Genomic DNA, 17,153 nt, shown 5'->3' with positions numbered 1-17,153 from the left:
CCCACACACACTTCTCTTCAGAGTCCCCCAGAGCCACATGCCTTGGTGAGTGAGGATAGAACCAGAACAGGGAAGCTGCTGATACCTAAGACATAACACCAGGATTTGCACAAATATTCTATACAAAGCAACTCCATGCAAGACAAGAACTGGAGGGATGTTGACATTATCTAAAAGGAAATCCCACAGAAAGTAACCTTAAGAGTTGTTAGAGGATATTTGTTTCACTGTTGAATCTCATTCAATGTTAGATTGAGTCAAATCTAATCAATTAGGAGAGCTTCTGATGATATGCTAGAAAGAGGTAAAGGGAACACAGACTTTAAAAAAAAAAAAAAAAAAAAAAAAAAGAGTCTGAACTGTTGAGGGAATCTGCAGAGCAGACCATAAGTTTCTGTAAAGCATTTAACTAAAAACCCAAGACATGTGGGTGGGTGATCAGTTACAATGACAGAATCAGTAACAAATCAGAAGCTAAAATACTCCGGGTGAAATCCTGACCCTAATGAAGTCAATTAGAATTTTGCCGTTGACTTCACTGGGACCGTGATTTTATCCCAAGGAATTAAAATCATGGGCGTGTGTTGCTGAACAAATGATCCATCTTCTACGCTGCACAGCTAAAAAATGCCTAACCTTTTAAGAAATAAACCGTGCTTTAATTTACTCTACTCTACAGATAAGATTAGTAATGACAGGATAATAATGTCACTATTATTTTGCCTTCCACGTACAGGATCCATGTGGATATTAAGTTGGAAGTTCAACATTTCAACTTAGCCTGCTTGTTTCACTACTGATTCTCACCCAGCCTTGCCTAGGACTGCAGGCAGGTTGGAGTGTATGAGCTCTAACCTGGTCCAAGTGCATGTAGCTCTTCGGAGTTCCTGTATCAGTTGCCCAGCACATTCCGGCTCTCTGCTGGCCGCATGCAGCAAAGCTTTCCGGAGCGTATGCCGGCATTTCTTCTGACGAGATTCTGCCCGCTCCAGGCGGCAGAGGTGCTTATATTTCTGCTGAAAGTAAGTGCAAAGTTGGGTCACCCTGGAACTCCTGCTATCTGCATCATCATCATCTGACCTGTGAAGAAAACACAAAATAGATGGTCTTTTTCAAAGAGAACTAAATTTATAACTCTCTCAAAATTATTCAACAAGCATCTTTCTTCTAATTCCACACTTAGCTAAAGGCTAAAAATAGCCAGGGATATGTTCCCTAAGAGAAACTCAACCAATTCAAACTGTGGGAATCCTTTTAAATTTTAAAGGTATTTAATCTTCTTGGTATGTCAATATTAGAGATTACATCAATTTATCTTTGAGTCTGACACATCTAAGTGTCTGGAACTTGCTGTTTAAAAGAATATTGTTAACCTTTATTTACTGTAAATGTCTCAGCAAATGAAGTTACAGCTTGATTTAAGCTGCAATTATGGAAAGGAGAAAACACTCAGTTGAAATTGATGGAAGAAAGGTCATGCCAGAGAGAAGCATGGTTGAATTCTAAGAACACGGTACCAGACAGCTGACCTTTCTTCATGGATGATTTTACTGTGTGAACTTTTTTCTCCTATTTCCCCAGAAAGCTGGCTCCAAGTTCTGTTCTAACCTGCCCTGGGTTTACACCAATGAAATTCCAGTGACTTTAATTAAATTACTTCAGCTTTACATTGCTACAAATACGATTAGAATCTGGCCTCTGATATTTACTACCCAAATTGACAGGCACTTATTTTGTTCGCAGTGTTACTGTAGTTGTGTTGGTCCCAGAATATTAGAGAGAAAAGGGGGTGAGGTATTATCTTTTATTGGACCAACTTCTGTTGGTGAAAGAGACAATCTTTCGAGCTTATGGTCTTACGTAGCTCTGGAGTGAAATCCTGGCCTCACTGACTGCAGGGGCAAAATTCCCATTGACTTCAGTCCGGCCAGCATTTCACCCCTGGTGAATCAGAATAACTCCAAAGTCCATGTAGATGCACCCACTTGTATCAGAGATGAATATTTTCCCTTTGTCTTTAGTACATTGGGCAATTTTTTAAGTAGTAAAACTAAGACGCTAATATTAAAGACCATAGATGACTTCCCGGTTATGTGCTGTTATGATGAGATACAGTTAAAATCACACACAAAACACACAGTTATGCATTACGTATTTAGTTAGAAAGCAGAGTTTACTACAGGGTAGTGAGAGAGGGATCAAGAAACTGAGTAGAAGCATGAACTGGGAGCACCCAATCAGTCAATCCCAATTTACTCAGGAAGGTTTTTCTCCTTTTATTTTCTTTTTCTAAATGGCAAAGCACACACACCATAAAAATACCCAAACCTGCCAAACATGCTCGGTAGAAGTAATAAAAATCATCACTGGGACTTTTTAAAATCTAGGATCTCTCATGGTACCAAGCAGTCAGCTTCACCCTGATAACACTCAGCAAAACTAGGTTTATGACCAAGGAGCACTGGAGTGAATTTATTTCAAATAAGACTTTCTCTGTTCAGTCTTCTCTGGAGAAAATAAAACTTGGCAATTTTTGCTAAACTTACCAAACCTAAAGCAAAGAAGTTAAAAACGAAGATACAAAGTGCAGAGCTTGATCAGCAAAATCAAATACATTGAAATCCAAATCTCTGAACAACAAAGCATATTGCAAAACTAGTTAATGACAGCCTGGATGCTGACCATCAACTGCAATATTTATTAAATAAAAGAAGATCCAGAAATGTCAGGGTGGTAGGTGCTCCTCTAAGAGAAGGGGATTCAAATTTAATTTCTTTCACGGAAAAACTTGTGCCAAACATTCTCAGTTTAGATGTAACAGTTCCTCTCTGTTTGGGAAGGCCTACTTAATACCCATCAGAAAAGCCCATAAAAATCCAGTGAGGAAGCACGATCATAACAGAAATACAAATCTACCTATATATTTTTATGAGAAAAACTGACCAGGTTATACACTTTAACTATTAAATGCAATACATATTATTCTCAAGAAACAGCCATTACAAAAACTTAACCAAATATATCCACTGCTAATTAATAAATGGAAAATATTATCAGTTAATATAATGAACAGTATCCCTTAATACACCACTACCTCGATATAATGTGACCCGATATAACACGAATTCGAATATAATGCGGTAAAGCAGTGCTCCAGGGGGGTGGGGCTGCGCACTCCAATGGATCAAAGCAAGTTCAATATAACGCGGTTTTACCTATAACGCGGTAAGATTTTTGGGCTCTCGAGGACAGCATTATATCGAGGTAGAGGTGTATATTTAGATAATGATTATAACAAAAATAAGAATGCAATGAATGGGTTAAAATGTCAATTTGATCAATATACAGAATTGCATGGCTTTTTAATTATTTTCTCTTTCTTTCTATTTTAAACAACAAGCATGGGGGAGGAAGATGGGTGGGAGTGAGTAGCCTCTCCTTCTATGAGGCAGTCAACACAAAAATATGTAATACACACATATACTTATAAGCGCTTAATATTTATATTACTTAAAATAAAATTATTCGCAACTGAGCATTATCATTAGAGAAAGGAAACAGTCTGCATTAGAAAGTGAAAGTGGTTTTGAAAAGGTTTTGCTTTCTGATTTGAGTGGCCACCTTTCAGAGAATGTCTTTACAATTATAATAAAACTTTGACTCACCTCCCATTGAGCTGAATGTAGAAAGGTCAAAACATGTATAACTCCTTTTGAATCATAGAATCATAGAATATCAGAGTTGGAAGGGACCTCAAGAGGTCATCTAGTCCAACCCCCTGCTCAAAGCAGGACCAATTCCCAGCTAAATCATCCCAGCCAGGGCTTTGTCAAGCCGGGCCTTAAAAACCTCCAAGGAAGGAGACTCCACCACCTCCCTAGGTAACGCATTCCAGTATTTCACCACCCTCCTAGTGAAATAGTTTTTCCTGATATCCAACCTGGACCTCCCCCACTGCAACTTGAGACCATTGCTCCTTGTTCTGCCATCTGCCACCACTGAGAACAGCCGAGCTCCATCCTCTTTGGAACCCCCCTTCAGGTAGTTGAAGGCTGCTGTCAAATCCCCCCTCATTCTTCTCTTCTGGAGACTAAACAATCCCAGTTCCCTCAGCCTCTCCTCATAAGTCATGTGCTCCAGACCCCTAATCATTTTTGTTGCCCTCCGCTGGACTCTTTCCAATTTTTCCACATCTTTCTTGTAGTGGAAATCATCTTTTGACTGATGAGTTATGAGATAATTCTGAAAATCACAAGTTAAGAGGCACACAGAGGCCCAGAAAGTACTGCAGAAGTGGCTCTAGTATTTTCTGGGAGACAACCAAGTTTTAAATAATACTTAGGACTTTCACTTCCAAGCAAGACTAGCCAAAACATATTTATACATCCCGAGAGACTTTAAAATAGCAGAGTCACATCTACCGTTTTTTGTGTCAAAATTTCAAAAACACATTTTATTTTCACCCTTCTATGCTGAGTTGTTTAACCAAATTACATTTGATTTATTCTCATTAAGCATGTATAACAGAGTACTATGAACCAGGATTGAAAGTCTGGCATTTCACTTTTAAAGTATTGCTGAAACTGCATGGAAGTCTTTCAATAAACAACCTAACATGCCACCTTTCTTAAATAAGTGAAACTGTGACGGGGTGAACTAGGCCCGGAGGCCCTTGCCATAGGCGTCCCAGGAAAGGAGCAATGGAGAGGTCCTCCAAGCAGGCTAGAGTGGCTGCAAGGAAAGCAGCCAATCAGGGAGGCTGCAGGGAGCAGCCAATCAGGGCCTAGGAGGCTCCTATAAAAAGGAGCTGCAGCACCAGAGACAGGCAGTTCCTTGCTGGAGCTAGAGGAATAAAGACAGAGTTCCTGGCTGACCAGAGGGAACTGTAGCACAAAGGACAGCTCAGTGCTAGTAGGGATTGGGGGAGCGAGGAAGCGCTCCTGGACCTGAACACAGAAGAGCCCTGAGCTAAGGCTAAGGCGTTGGTGAAGGCTGGGGGTGCAGGGAAGTTGCCCAAGGAACTGAAGGCAGTTTTGCTAATGAGACACAGTGGTGTGTGGTTGCTATTTTTAGGTCCCTGGTCTGGGACTTGGAGTAGTGGGCGGCAACCCCCCCCACCTCCATAGGCTAGTGGGGAAGGGCCTACAATTGGACAGTAGTAAACCCCCAGAAGAGGGCTGAACTGTCAGTAGGCCCAGCTGGAACCATTGCCTCCAGGGAGGACGCCCTGGGGGTATGGCCCGATACCAGGGCCGAGACTGGTTTAAAGATCACGGCCACACCTGACCAGAAGGGGATGCTCACAAGAGATGGGTGCCACGCCATTACAGGCATGTTCAATGGCATGTACAATTCAGATGTGTTTAACACTGAAGGAATAAATTTTGACTGTCTGCCACGAAAAATGAAAAGGGCACTACCCTATAGAAAGGAAGAGCAAACAGGTGGTGTCCACCAATCCAGTACTGCTAAAGTCAATGAAGGGAGCCTCGGAGAGTCCCTACTGTAAAAAATGGTCAGACTGCTGGAAAAGGTATCCAAACTAGTTTAGAGGGAGCTCTCTGATTTTAGGAGAGCCAATACTCAGTAATCCAACATACAGAATGTCCTCTGTTTTTAAAGTGCTGTGATAAACAGCTTCTTTTCAAGCCAATGAAAAAAGTTCCTGACTTGAGATTAGACGTGAAATTGATGCATATGCCATAACCCAGTGGTTCTCAAACTGTGGACCCTTTATTGGTGAGAAACAAGAAATGTGGAGTTGGGAGGAGTCCTTAAGACGGTTCTCTCTTTCATGAGGCAGCATTCAGAATAAAATGAGTGGGAAAAACTAATAATCCCAGCATTACCACCATCATATCTGCAAAAGACGACCTAGGCCTAACTGCATTCTCTCCATATGCAGCAATACTTTGCCAACTGAAGCTCTCTGCTAATTGCTATTGCATCTTCTGAGGAGGGTTTTAATGAAGACTCTTATGTGGGGGTAAAATTTGGCAGGGGAGAGAACAGGGCATGCCAAGTAGCATGAAGAAACAGACAGGACAAAGGTGACTTTCTCTACAGGGTTTGCCATTGACTAGCTCAGTGTAGTGACCTCTTGTGAATTATTTGCAAAGCCACCACACTACAATGGAAGTGAAAGTATTTTTTAATTGGAAAAAGTCATCCTGCTATTGGAAGTAACAGACAAAGGAACCACCCTTTGTACTGTTGTTCTTTACTACAGAGTAACCAAGAACCCTGCTCTTCCCTCAGGAGGAGATCTGGACTGTGGTACAGGCTAGCAAAACATCGCTGTTAAATATATAAATAAAATCACTCCAGTGTAGTTCTTTTGAACATTAAAGGAAAGAATCTTTAGAATCTTTCCACTCTTCCTTCTGTCATTTCTAGTACCTCTTTTTTTAAAGTGGTAGAGGCTGTATTTATTTGGTGGGTTTTATTATATATTATTGCCATGCAGTATGCCAGAGGGACTGGTGTTAGGACGAACACTAATCATCTCATTTGTTTGTTCTGTTTTTTAAATTCCAAGGAAGTACCTTGGTGTCAGAGGCTGGCTGGCCCTTTTACGGTAAGGCAGGCTCAGCCTTGCCTGTGACCAGACAGTTACCCCCCTGATGAGTATGATAGAGACTTAATTATAATTCCTGATCCCTGCTGTGGTGGAATCAGAGAGAGGACTACTGAAACAGAGCTGTGAACTTAGTCAGGAGATCCAGGAGAGAGGAGCAAGAGAAGTTCCCTCACTCTGGGAAGGGCCTGATAAAGTCAGGCTGGAGGAGACCCACTGGTGAACAGGACAGGCCCTGCGGGGCTGAGTCAGGACCTAAAAGGAGCAGGAAGATCCCCAAGGTAAGATGCCAGAGTCCCTGGGGATGAGAAGCAGTGGGGGAAACTTGCTGGAAAGCAGCAGCATAGGAGAAACTCTGCAAGGCCCACACATACCAGTAAAGAGCAGAGGACTTCAACGTAGCAAAGAGGGGCAGGAGAATGATTAGTTTGGATTCACTTGGATTCACAGTTGGATTTTTGTTACCCCAGAAGAAGGCTTCTGCTAAGGTGACTGACTGGAAGACCAGGCCATGGAAGATCCAGTGAGAGAGACTGACCAACGCAGGACCAAGGAAGTGGCCAATAGGGGTTCTAGAGGCAAAGTCCCGTGCAGCACCACATCCTGACACCCTTGGGTGCTATGGCAGTGGTTGCAACTGTACACGCTTTGGTAGTTTCAACATTTCTGCGGCGCTGATGGCTGTAGGCTCACTTTTGAAGGCTACGATCTTCCTTGTGAACTGATAGCTTTGATGGAGAAAAATTACTTCCCACTGCTTTCAGTGGCAAAAACAGTCTATTCTGACCATTTTAGACAAACTTCAATATATACATTGCCAACAAAGTTGTTCAAATCTGGATTTTGTTTTAAATAAGCTTGTTTTTCTTTACAAGCAGATGAGGGCCAAGGTCAAATCATCCATGGTGTAGCTTCGGGGAGGGCAATGGAGTTGCAAGCAGGGACCACTTAGTTATAGATGAAGATAAGGACTGTTCATGTCTCACCTCCCCCAGGAACCAGTGTTCCGATGAAGAATTTTCCTGGGCTGGAACAGGTTTCCCAGCAAGTCAGTTACTCTTGATTTTAACTCTAGTGTTGCTAACTCTCAGGATTTTAACATAATCTTGCAATATTTGGTGTTTTTCTTCAAGACCCTAGACCTGAAGTCCTGTGAATACACCAGAATCTCAACTTTCATTTTAATAATAATAAAGTAAGTGTATGGCCCCCATGTGTATAGCTCAGTGGTTTGAGCATTAGCCTACTAAACCCAGGGTTGTGAGTTCAATCCTTGAGGGAGTCACTTAGGGATCTGGGGCAAAATCAGTACTTGGCCCTGCTAGTGAAGGCAGGGGGCTGGACTCGATGACCTTTCAAGGTCCCTTCCAGTTTTAGGAGATAATTAATGGAGATATCCTATCCTATTATGTTTTACACACAAGCTTATGCCCAAATAAATGTTAGTCTCTAAGGTACCACAAGTACTCCTTGTTCTTTAAGCTTCAGAATGTGACCCTACAGATTAAAAAAACTAGAAGGCAAACTCCAACTATATTATTTTTAAAATCTCATTAATTTTAAGCCAATATCATGATCGCTGAATGTTGAGCCATACCATCACTGAAAAGTCTAATTGAACACTACGGAGGAAAATTTTCCCTCAAAGAGAAGTACTGAAAACAAGCCAACCTGGTGAATGCAGAATTGCACTCAAAGTCAATCACTTGCTTCTATGGCAGGTTTCAGAGTAACAGCCATGTTAGTCTGTATCCGCAAAAAGAAGAACAGGAGTACTTGTGGCACCTTAGAGACTAACAAATTTATTAGAGCATAAGCTTTCGTGGACTACAGCCCACTTCCGAAGAAGTCCACGAAAGCTTATGCTCTAATAAATTTGTTAGTCTCTAAGGTGCCACAAGTACTCCTGTTCTTCTTTTTGCTTCTATGGGTACATCTACACAGGAGAGATGGGGGGAGAAAAAAGAAAAGAAAAAGACCTGGGCAGCGAATCTCAGAGCCCATGTCAACTATCTCAGGCTCACAGGGCTTGTGCTATGGGGCTGGAACCCAGGCTATGAAACCCAGCCAGGGAGGAGGGTCTCAGAGCCCCACTGTGATTGTCTGCACTGCTGTTTTTTCCCCTCTTTTTAGCGCAAGCCCTGTGAGCCCAAGTCAGTTAACCCAGGCTGAGAGACTCATTGCCATGTTGTTGAATTTTTTTTTGTTTGGTATTTTTTTTGGCAGCATAGTGTACCCTGTTACTCCTTCTTACTTGAGGAGCATTTCCATTGTTATTTTCAGTGAGGTCTGAGTAGGAATAAAGATTTCCCTGCCATCCAGCTCCACTAACTTCCTGCCCTACAGCAATTGGGACACAAGCCAAAGGGGAGGTGAAGGATAGTGCACAGTATCTGTCTACGAAACCAAAACAAGTTAATTTAAAACAGGAATACATTCACTACAAATAAAAAATTCAGATAAGAGTTGAAGCTTTCCTAAGAACACTGTTCAAAGCAGAATGCCATCCCATAGGAATCAATAGGAGATTCTATCCATCACAATTGATCCGGTCAAAGATGGAATGAGTTAAGTTTTACTACATTTATTGTTAAATACAGCATTAATTTTAAAAAGCCAATCCTCAGATTTTGATACCTGATTTTAGAACTTAAGTTTTAGGAAAAGATTCAGTTTGCCATTAAAATCAACCCAAAATTCACAAGAAAGTAAAACAACAAGGTGCTAGCTGCCTTTGGTTAGCTTGCTATCAATTTGAGTAGCTATTAAATTAGTAAGGCAAGGTCACTTTAACTAACCAAACCCATCCATGGAACAGTTTAAATTAATATATCTTCAGAAACAGAGAACATAGTGCAGAATGTCAAAGTAGAACAAGGAATAGATGTTTAGTTAATAATCTTTACTGAAGCTTGACAAATAGAAATACAATTTTGAAAGATTGGAAACAAGCAAATGTGTCAACGTTTATCCATAAACAAAATTAGAAAGAAGTGCTGAAGAGTAGAAGTAGGCAGATTAATAGAAGCGTAAGAGTTGCAAGTGCTGTACAATAATTTATCAGTTATGGTCAATGAAGAGGGCGTTTTAAGTGAAGTGCACAATGTTAAATGAAATAGAAAATGTCAATTAACGTTCATACTTTTGATCAACATGTGAAAAGAACACGGAGGATACAACGAAAGTAAAAAACAACCACCAAACAAAAAACAAACCAAAGACTAGGAAGCTAATGCACAACCCCCTTAAAAGCTGAAAAAGAAATTGGGATGTAACATTCCAATCAAATGTCAAGGAGGGGGAAGATTATAGTCATAGGAAGAGTTATTTGATTGGACACATGGCCTTTTTTGAAAGTTATATTTGGTTTAAAAGATGAACTAGACATACTTCCATTCTGACTATAGTTTTCCATTTGCTACCTAATGTTATGTTCCCTAATAGCCAGACTGTGAGGAATACCCAGAGGGGAAAAAAAAAAAAAAAAAAAAAAAGCTTTAATTTAGCTTTATTTTAAAAATATTTGCAACTTCTATGAAACCTCACTGGTTTTCTGCCTAGTGATCCCAAAAGAGCAACTGACTTTCTTGCCAGCTTTAAAAAATTTTTTTTTTTAAATTGGGGAAAAGGAATGTTAAAGGGATGTTTTTGGTCTGCTGATTATCACCAAAGTTTGGCTTGGTGAGGGCATTCATCATATATTTCTGGCCTTCTCTCAATTTTGATCACCTCTTTGCAGTTCACCATGAAGATGCCTTTACAAATTGGTATGTTTTTCTGCAAGCTGGTGTCCTAGCAGTTCAGTTTTGCAGTTTTAAAGATCACATTTGCAAGGGCACTGAAGTATTACCGCCACGCCCATCCATGTCTTTTGGAAGAAGGTGCAATGGTTTTAGACACAAGGAAAATATCTGGTTCTGTACTGAAACTGAACCATACTATAGAAGCTATAACAAAACTTAACAAGGCTGTGATTTCATTTTGTGATTAATATGCCTCAAACTCCTTTCTTCTACATTATCTCAATTTAATTAGAATACTCTGAATGGTATACTTTGCTCCCTGTGTCCTAGAATGACATTAACATAGAGTCACATATGATCATATCCTGTTGTGAGACTGCACAGTCATGGATTAAAAATATTTGCACAATATTTTAAGCCGTTCTGCACCAGCAATACAAACATACTGCCAGTTTATAATTAAAACTTAGAACCTGATGTTACTGGTTAGTCAATGAAGGCTTAATACCACTTCTCAATTACCAATGAAAAGAAGAGCTATACAAACTATCAATCCCATATTCCTCCCTACTGTATCACAAACAAATTAATTTATTAACAAAAATATTACTAAAAGGTAGTAAAAACAGAAAAGAGAAGTCCTGATTTTGGCCCCAATACAGAAAGTCATCCTTATTCAAAAAGCACCTAAGCATGTGCTTAAATCCATTAAGTGGGATTTAAGCACATGCTTAGGTGCTTTTCTGAATCTAGGCCTTTATCCCTGCCCTGTTTCAGCAGCAGACTGCTGGTTCTGTGGGACTGAGAATTGTAGCTCTTACAAATAAATGAACTGAAACAATCCTCACGGGGAAGGGGGGAAAAAAACAATCTTTGCAGAATCTTAGCCCTAGTTAAAATAACTTGCATTCTAGTCCTGGACATCGCCTGAAAATAACATTTGATCTTTTAGCAGGATTATGATAAAGACCAAACTCAAGACCAAAAGTGAACCCAGTGTCTCCAGAAGCAAAAGAACAATTCAGTGACGAAATTATTGATTAGTACAATTTTCAAAAGACAGAAACAACAAAAGATTTTGAAAAATACTATGCAGGGCTGCTACAATAAGGTTTAAAAATTCATGCTCCCATTTTATCTACTAAGAGTTACTCTATTCTCTTTGTACAATAGTTTTTTTAAATTATTCTCTTCCAGAGAAGAGATCAGATTTATGTTCTCATCAAATATAAAATGGAATTTAGAAGTCTACTCTCAGTCTGTTACTGTGATTCCCGATCTCATTTCTGGTATCTGGGGCAGAGCTTCTGGATAGAGCTTAACAACATGTTGACCTGGTACTGCTTTATAATAAAAGGTCTTGATTCAGCAAAGCACTTAAGCCCCACTAACTTTGCTTAAAGTAAAGCCCATGTTTAACTGCTTTGCTGAATTGGGGCCAATACGAATAATAATAAAAAAAAAAGGATACTTACTCATGTCTTTCATATCTGAGAGTTTCCCGTATAGACCACGCAACCTGGTATGGTGAAGTTTGCTCTGAATCCTCCAACTCTTCTCCACTGTCTTCAGACCAGTCCAGCCCTGAGTAGGGGAGAATTGGAAACATGAAGGCTGGATGAAGAGAGACTATAATCCTCAAATATCTGTGAATAACCTGTGGCAATAACCACTATCAATGGCCTCTGCCTATTCTATGTTGTACATAGCGTAGTAGTGAGTATGCATTATATCTGATTCATCATGTAAATTTTCTCAATAATCTACGGACAGTTATGATAGCAGCTTCATTACAGTGTACAAACAGCATGTAACTGCATTTTTCAATGACCAGTTTTAGCCCTTTTATATCTTTATTGGCCTTCTTTGTCCATAAATATATTTATTAAAAACCAAAACTACCATCAGTCTTATGTAAAGACAAATATTATCTCTGTTGTGCTCAAGGTTAGATTTTTTACAAAGATAAAGAGGAAGGCCCTACCATGAAGAGCTGACAGTCCAATAATTAATAGTAAATGGTCTAAATACATTACATAACCCTGTTTCTTATTTCTGTACATATTATAAACCCTCTGCTCCCCCTACTGAAAAGCGTGGAGAATAGCAAAACCATGGGAGAAAGCTACAGGGACAGAGGGGGATATGCAGCTACACAGTATGTTCCTCTGTTCTTTTCTGTGTAAATCACCTGCCATCTACACCAGATATCAATGAGAAAGGGGCTTCCGCTCCAGGGGGAAGAGACAAGAGTTGGGGTCAGTCACTCTTAAGCAGCATGTTCACCTTCCTACACAGCTTAAGAATACCAGATTAATTAATGATTTTTGGAGCAGGATCACTTCATTCTGTGATTTGTGTCCCTCATTACCAAGGAGCCCAGGACAGCATCCTACATAGCACTGCAGGACTTTGCTGAAAAGGGCGACCAAGAAGGACCATGGAGGGAAGTCACTCCAGATGTCTGGGCAGGATCAAGCTAGGGTTCCTATGGATTCTCATCTTCTGCATCTTTTCATGGCCCCACCTTATCCCTGCTGATCCCTTAGAGCAGGATGGGAAAACGCAGTTTCCTTTCCAAACCAGCTGATTTTTTTGTTCTTCTCTCATGTGTTTTTACATATGGCCCTAAATATAGAGCAGGAGTTGGGGACAGAGTGTTAAGGGCCATTTAATTTTTTTTTTTTTTTTTTTTTAAAGCTTATTGTATTTTATCCAAGTAGATTTGGAGCCAAGTTTCCAAACCAGGTGTCTAGAGGCTAGCACTCTAATCAGTATTTAGGCTTCCCTGTGTTAATTCAGGAGCCTAAATACAGATTTGGGGTAAAAATTTCAAAAGCACCTACGTGATTTAGGACACAGGACTTTGATTTAAGAGCCGAGATTTGGAAGCCTAAATTCTGGTTCTTAAGTCACTTAGGTACTTTAGAAAATGTTACTTTTGTGCCTATTTTTAGACATTCAAGTTTGGCCCAAGTGTAAACGCTAAGAAACTTGAAAAATAAAAAACAGATTTACTAGCTAAATTGACATTCCATAAAGGCACAGGCACAATGGATGCAGTGTAATTAATTTTTTGGCACAAATTAAAAACTAATATCATAAGTAGGGCTGTTAAATTTTTTAACTCCTGAAAGGGGAGCATTAGACCTTTTTTCTCATTTTGTTTATACAAACATCAGTTTGCATAGTTTTACTAAAAATTAAGGGTATCTTTTTAAAGATTCTGAAAGTAAGATTCATATCTTGTGCCTGTCAACTCTAGTACTAGATATTTTCTTATATAGAAATCCCAAAAGTTTTTCCACCAGGATAAAAAAGTCTCTAAGAATAGTCCATACTGTGAGCTTGCAAGTAAGTATTTATCTACTCCCACACAGCTAATGTACAATTAAGTGCATTATGTTAATTAGCAGTTATAAAATGCTATAATCTTATCTTCATTTTTATATTTATTATAGCATAACATTTCCACAATTTTGTATTTATATATCTGATAAAACATTTTCCTAAATCCAGGTACAACAGGAAAAGTTATTTTTATAGAAAGTGTTATTGTAGAATGTGACACGCATCACACATAGAATTCTACTCTTATGCGGCTCATGAGGCCAGGTGACTTTCTAGCCTATTTGGGAATCTTGACACTTGGGATGGTCCTGGTATCCTCATTCCTCAAATTAACTGCATTATCCAGAGAATCATGAAACACTTCTTTCAGAACAACATCCTTAAGAGACATGCTGTAGGAGACTCATTAGCTTCCCAACAAACAGCCAAATTGTCCCACAGGTGCCAAAAGGCAGATCTTAATAGCAAATTAAAAAAGATTAATTGAAATAGCAAAAATTACGGATGGTTGTGATGTGTGCCACTAGTTAAATAATTGCCCAGACATACTAGAAGTAAAAACTTTTTTAAAGATACAAATGGTTTGCGGTTTCTATTGCATTGCATTTCTGGTTCTTGTTTTTCCTATTTACTACCCACTTTCTGACCCCTGTAAAAGTAAACTATAATCTAAAGCTAAATTAAAAAGCAAGGTAACATTAGCGGTGTATGTATCTCAACCTCCATTTACAATGGAGGCAAAAAGCCACCACCTTATCCATATTCAAATACCTCTTAAAATTTCAAAAAGCCCTATTTCCACAAGCAGAAGTCAGTAACACAATTTAAATTAAAAACAAACCTAACATATAGGCAGTTAATACAATGATTAAAACGTATTACTGTAGTGTCTGCATACTAATACATTAATAATAGTATATATTATTAATGGGTAAAATGGACAACTTCTGCACAAAATCATGGAAGAACCGCACTTCCATAATCAGATTCTGAATCCTCATTCTCTAGTGGAATACACCACTAGTCTTTCTTTTACTGAATCAGATCCCATATCTTAGCAGTTTGTACTTAAAATTCCCATTGAAGTCAACTGGTGTTTTGGGTGTGCACAGAAGGCACAATTAAAGCCTCAAAGTTGTATCTGCACTTTCATTCCACAATCTCCTTTTTTCATTAGTTTAATATTTGGGTTTTACAACATAGGCTCTAGGTCTAACCTGGTCTATATACTCACTGTAGGAACAATCAGGACCATCTTTACTGCTTCATTTGAAAATGGAACACACTAGCATTTTTTTAACAAGTTATAAAGAAGAAAAAAAGAGTTGTAAAACATATGTGACCTGCCTATACATCTCTTGACATATTTCCCCCTTTCAGAAAGGTATAAGTGCATGTCCTGATGAATTTAAAGGCATATAATCTCATAGCAACCTGAAAAAACAGTGCAGTGATGTACGTAATTATCTACCTACCTAAATGTGGAAACAGATCAGTTTCCAGCTGCTGTTTTCGAGTGCACAGTTTCACCAGTCTCTGTAGCCGGCTCATGCAGGATGAGTGAGGAGAGAAGGCTGTGGCTTTCATGAGGACCCGATCAGTCCTTGGTGGGTCCATGACAGGAGCCCTGGTGGGTGGCAGGAGAGGCAGGGGTCTCTTGTTAGACATCTGCCTTGCTTGTGCTATAGTGTGTGTGGTGGGTGCCACTCCCTGCATTGGTAGGCTGGTGTTCTGAGGTTGAGGTGACTTGCAGACTAAGCCCTGCGGTAGCCCTGTAGGCTTTAAAGAAGTTGATAAAGGTGGCAGATGGGAGTGCTGCTGCTGCTGCAGTGGCTGCTGCTGCAAAGGTGCAGGAAGGGGGCTAAAGTGCTCTTGGTGAACTTTTAAAATCTCTGTTTCTCTCTGGCGCTGCCGGTTTTGGGCCAACTTGCTCTGCAACTTTTTCCTCACTGTTGCCCCTTTCTTTAAGTCATCCTCCTCCTCATTGAAAGCAAAGGGATCTTCTAGTTCTGCTTCCAGGTAGTGGAGAGGAAGCCTAGCCCCTGGTGGAGAGAGGGACATCCCATCCAGTCCATTGGACATCTTCAAGGCCAGTGTGGGCACGGTCAGACTGAAGGCCATAGCATCCATCTGGTGCCTGACCTTCACTTCCTCTATTGGATCATTCTTTTTCTTCCTCTCCTTTTTAGGTATAAAGCCAAGTACCTGTAGGTGGCTGTTGCAGTACCTTCAAAAGTGAAAACAGTAAGTTCCTTTTTCTCTTCTTTTAAACAAACACACTTAAGAAAGCAAAAAAGATGAAACCACAAACAGGAAACCCCAACAACAACAAAAACCATCTGACCTGCCACTGAAAAATTTAGATTATTAACTCACGTTTCTGTACTACTGAGTTTCTACGATCACTTCTCATGTTCCAGATCCATAATGTAAAATAAAAACTTCCACATGAGAGAATTTATCATTTTTGGATTTTTAAAAAGTCTTAGTAGGTTATTCATATGAGAGCCAAATACCTATCCTTTCAAAAAGAATAAAAAAATAAAAATAAATTGCAAGGTGAACAAGACAAATGGACTGTATGATACGTTAGGACAGAGGTTCTCAAACTGTGATCCATGAGTTCCATTCAGGTGGTCTGTGGGTAGTTCCTCCGTGCCTTGACGGCCTCACACAGAGATTGAAGAGCCACCCACCTAATTGGTGGAGCCGTGCAGGCATGGCTCCACTAATTAGGTGCCTGGATCCTGCAGAAGACACACATGTAAGGTGAGGTGGTGGCCTTGGGGGGAATAGGGGGTGGATGGGAGGGGGCAGTGGGGTGAGAAGAGGGGGTGAGGGGCATTTGGGACGTGCAGGGCTGTGGTGGTCAGAGAAAGAGGCAACTTTCCCCAGCTACAGGCTGTGGCTGCTGGGGAGAGACCCACCTCCTTCCCAACCTCAGCTCAGGGGCTGCCGCGGTGGGGGGAGAGACCCCTCTCCTTCCCAGCCCCAGCTCGGTGGCTGCTGCGGTGGGGGAGAGAGGGAGAGACCCCCCTCTCCTTCCCAGCCCCAGCTTGGGGACTGCCGCGGCGGGGGAGAGAGGGCACATCCATTGCATTAGAAAGGTAAGAATACGGATATTAAAATATGAGTTGTGTGCTTTTTATTTTTAGAACAAAAAAACGTTAATTATTATTATTATTTTTTTTAATATAGTATTTTTATCCAAAGCGCTTTGCAATAGTTAGCGAACAGTATAAGCAACATTTGGAAAGATCATTAAGTGGTCTGCCGAGATCCTCAGCAATTTTCAAGTAGTCCGGGGGGGGGGAATTTTGAGAACCACTGCATTAGAATATAAACTGAAGGGCACTGACAAGAAGAAAGCTATTAAGGGCCAGTCAAATGGAACCATTTTAAAATCCCATATTTAAAATTATAATAGAGACTACTACGTCTGCTATCAGGCTGTTCTTTCATGGAGAGTGAATTTGCATGGT

General features: G+C 40.2%; 1 protein-coding gene and 1 non-coding gene across 2 annotated transcripts in view; both read right to left on the bottom strand.

Annotated features, from left to right (window-relative positions):
- The window catches only part of INO80D (INO80 complex subunit D), a 58,675-nt gene that overhangs the window by 21,963 nt on the left and 19,559 nt on the right, over window positions 1-17,153 (bottom strand). Inside the window, exons 4-6 of the mRNA XM_054044747.1 lie at window positions 15,147-15,898; window positions 11,796-11,904; window positions 856-1,080 (exon numbers count right to left, since the gene is read on the bottom strand). Coding sequence (XP_053900722.1) covers window positions 856-1,080; window positions 11,796-11,904; window positions 15,147-15,898 — 1,086 coding nt within the window. The remainder of the gene's footprint in view (window positions 1-855; window positions 1,081-11,795; window positions 11,905-15,146; window positions 15,899-17,153) is intronic.
- Window positions 36-156, bottom strand: LOC128845818 (small nucleolar RNA SNORA57). The gene has a single exon (XR_008446731.1). It is a non-coding gene; the product is annotated as a small nucleolar RNA SNORA57 (small nucleolar RNA).

The sequence above is a fragment of the Malaclemys terrapin genome, chromosome 11 (assembly GCF_027887155.1).
Source record: "Malaclemys terrapin pileata isolate rMalTer1 chromosome 11, rMalTer1.hap1, whole genome shotgun sequence".
In the NCBI taxonomy this organism is placed as follows: domain Eukaryota; kingdom Metazoa; phylum Chordata; order Testudines; family Emydidae; genus Malaclemys; species Malaclemys terrapin.
This window is presented reverse-complemented; position numbering and strand designations above follow the sequence as displayed.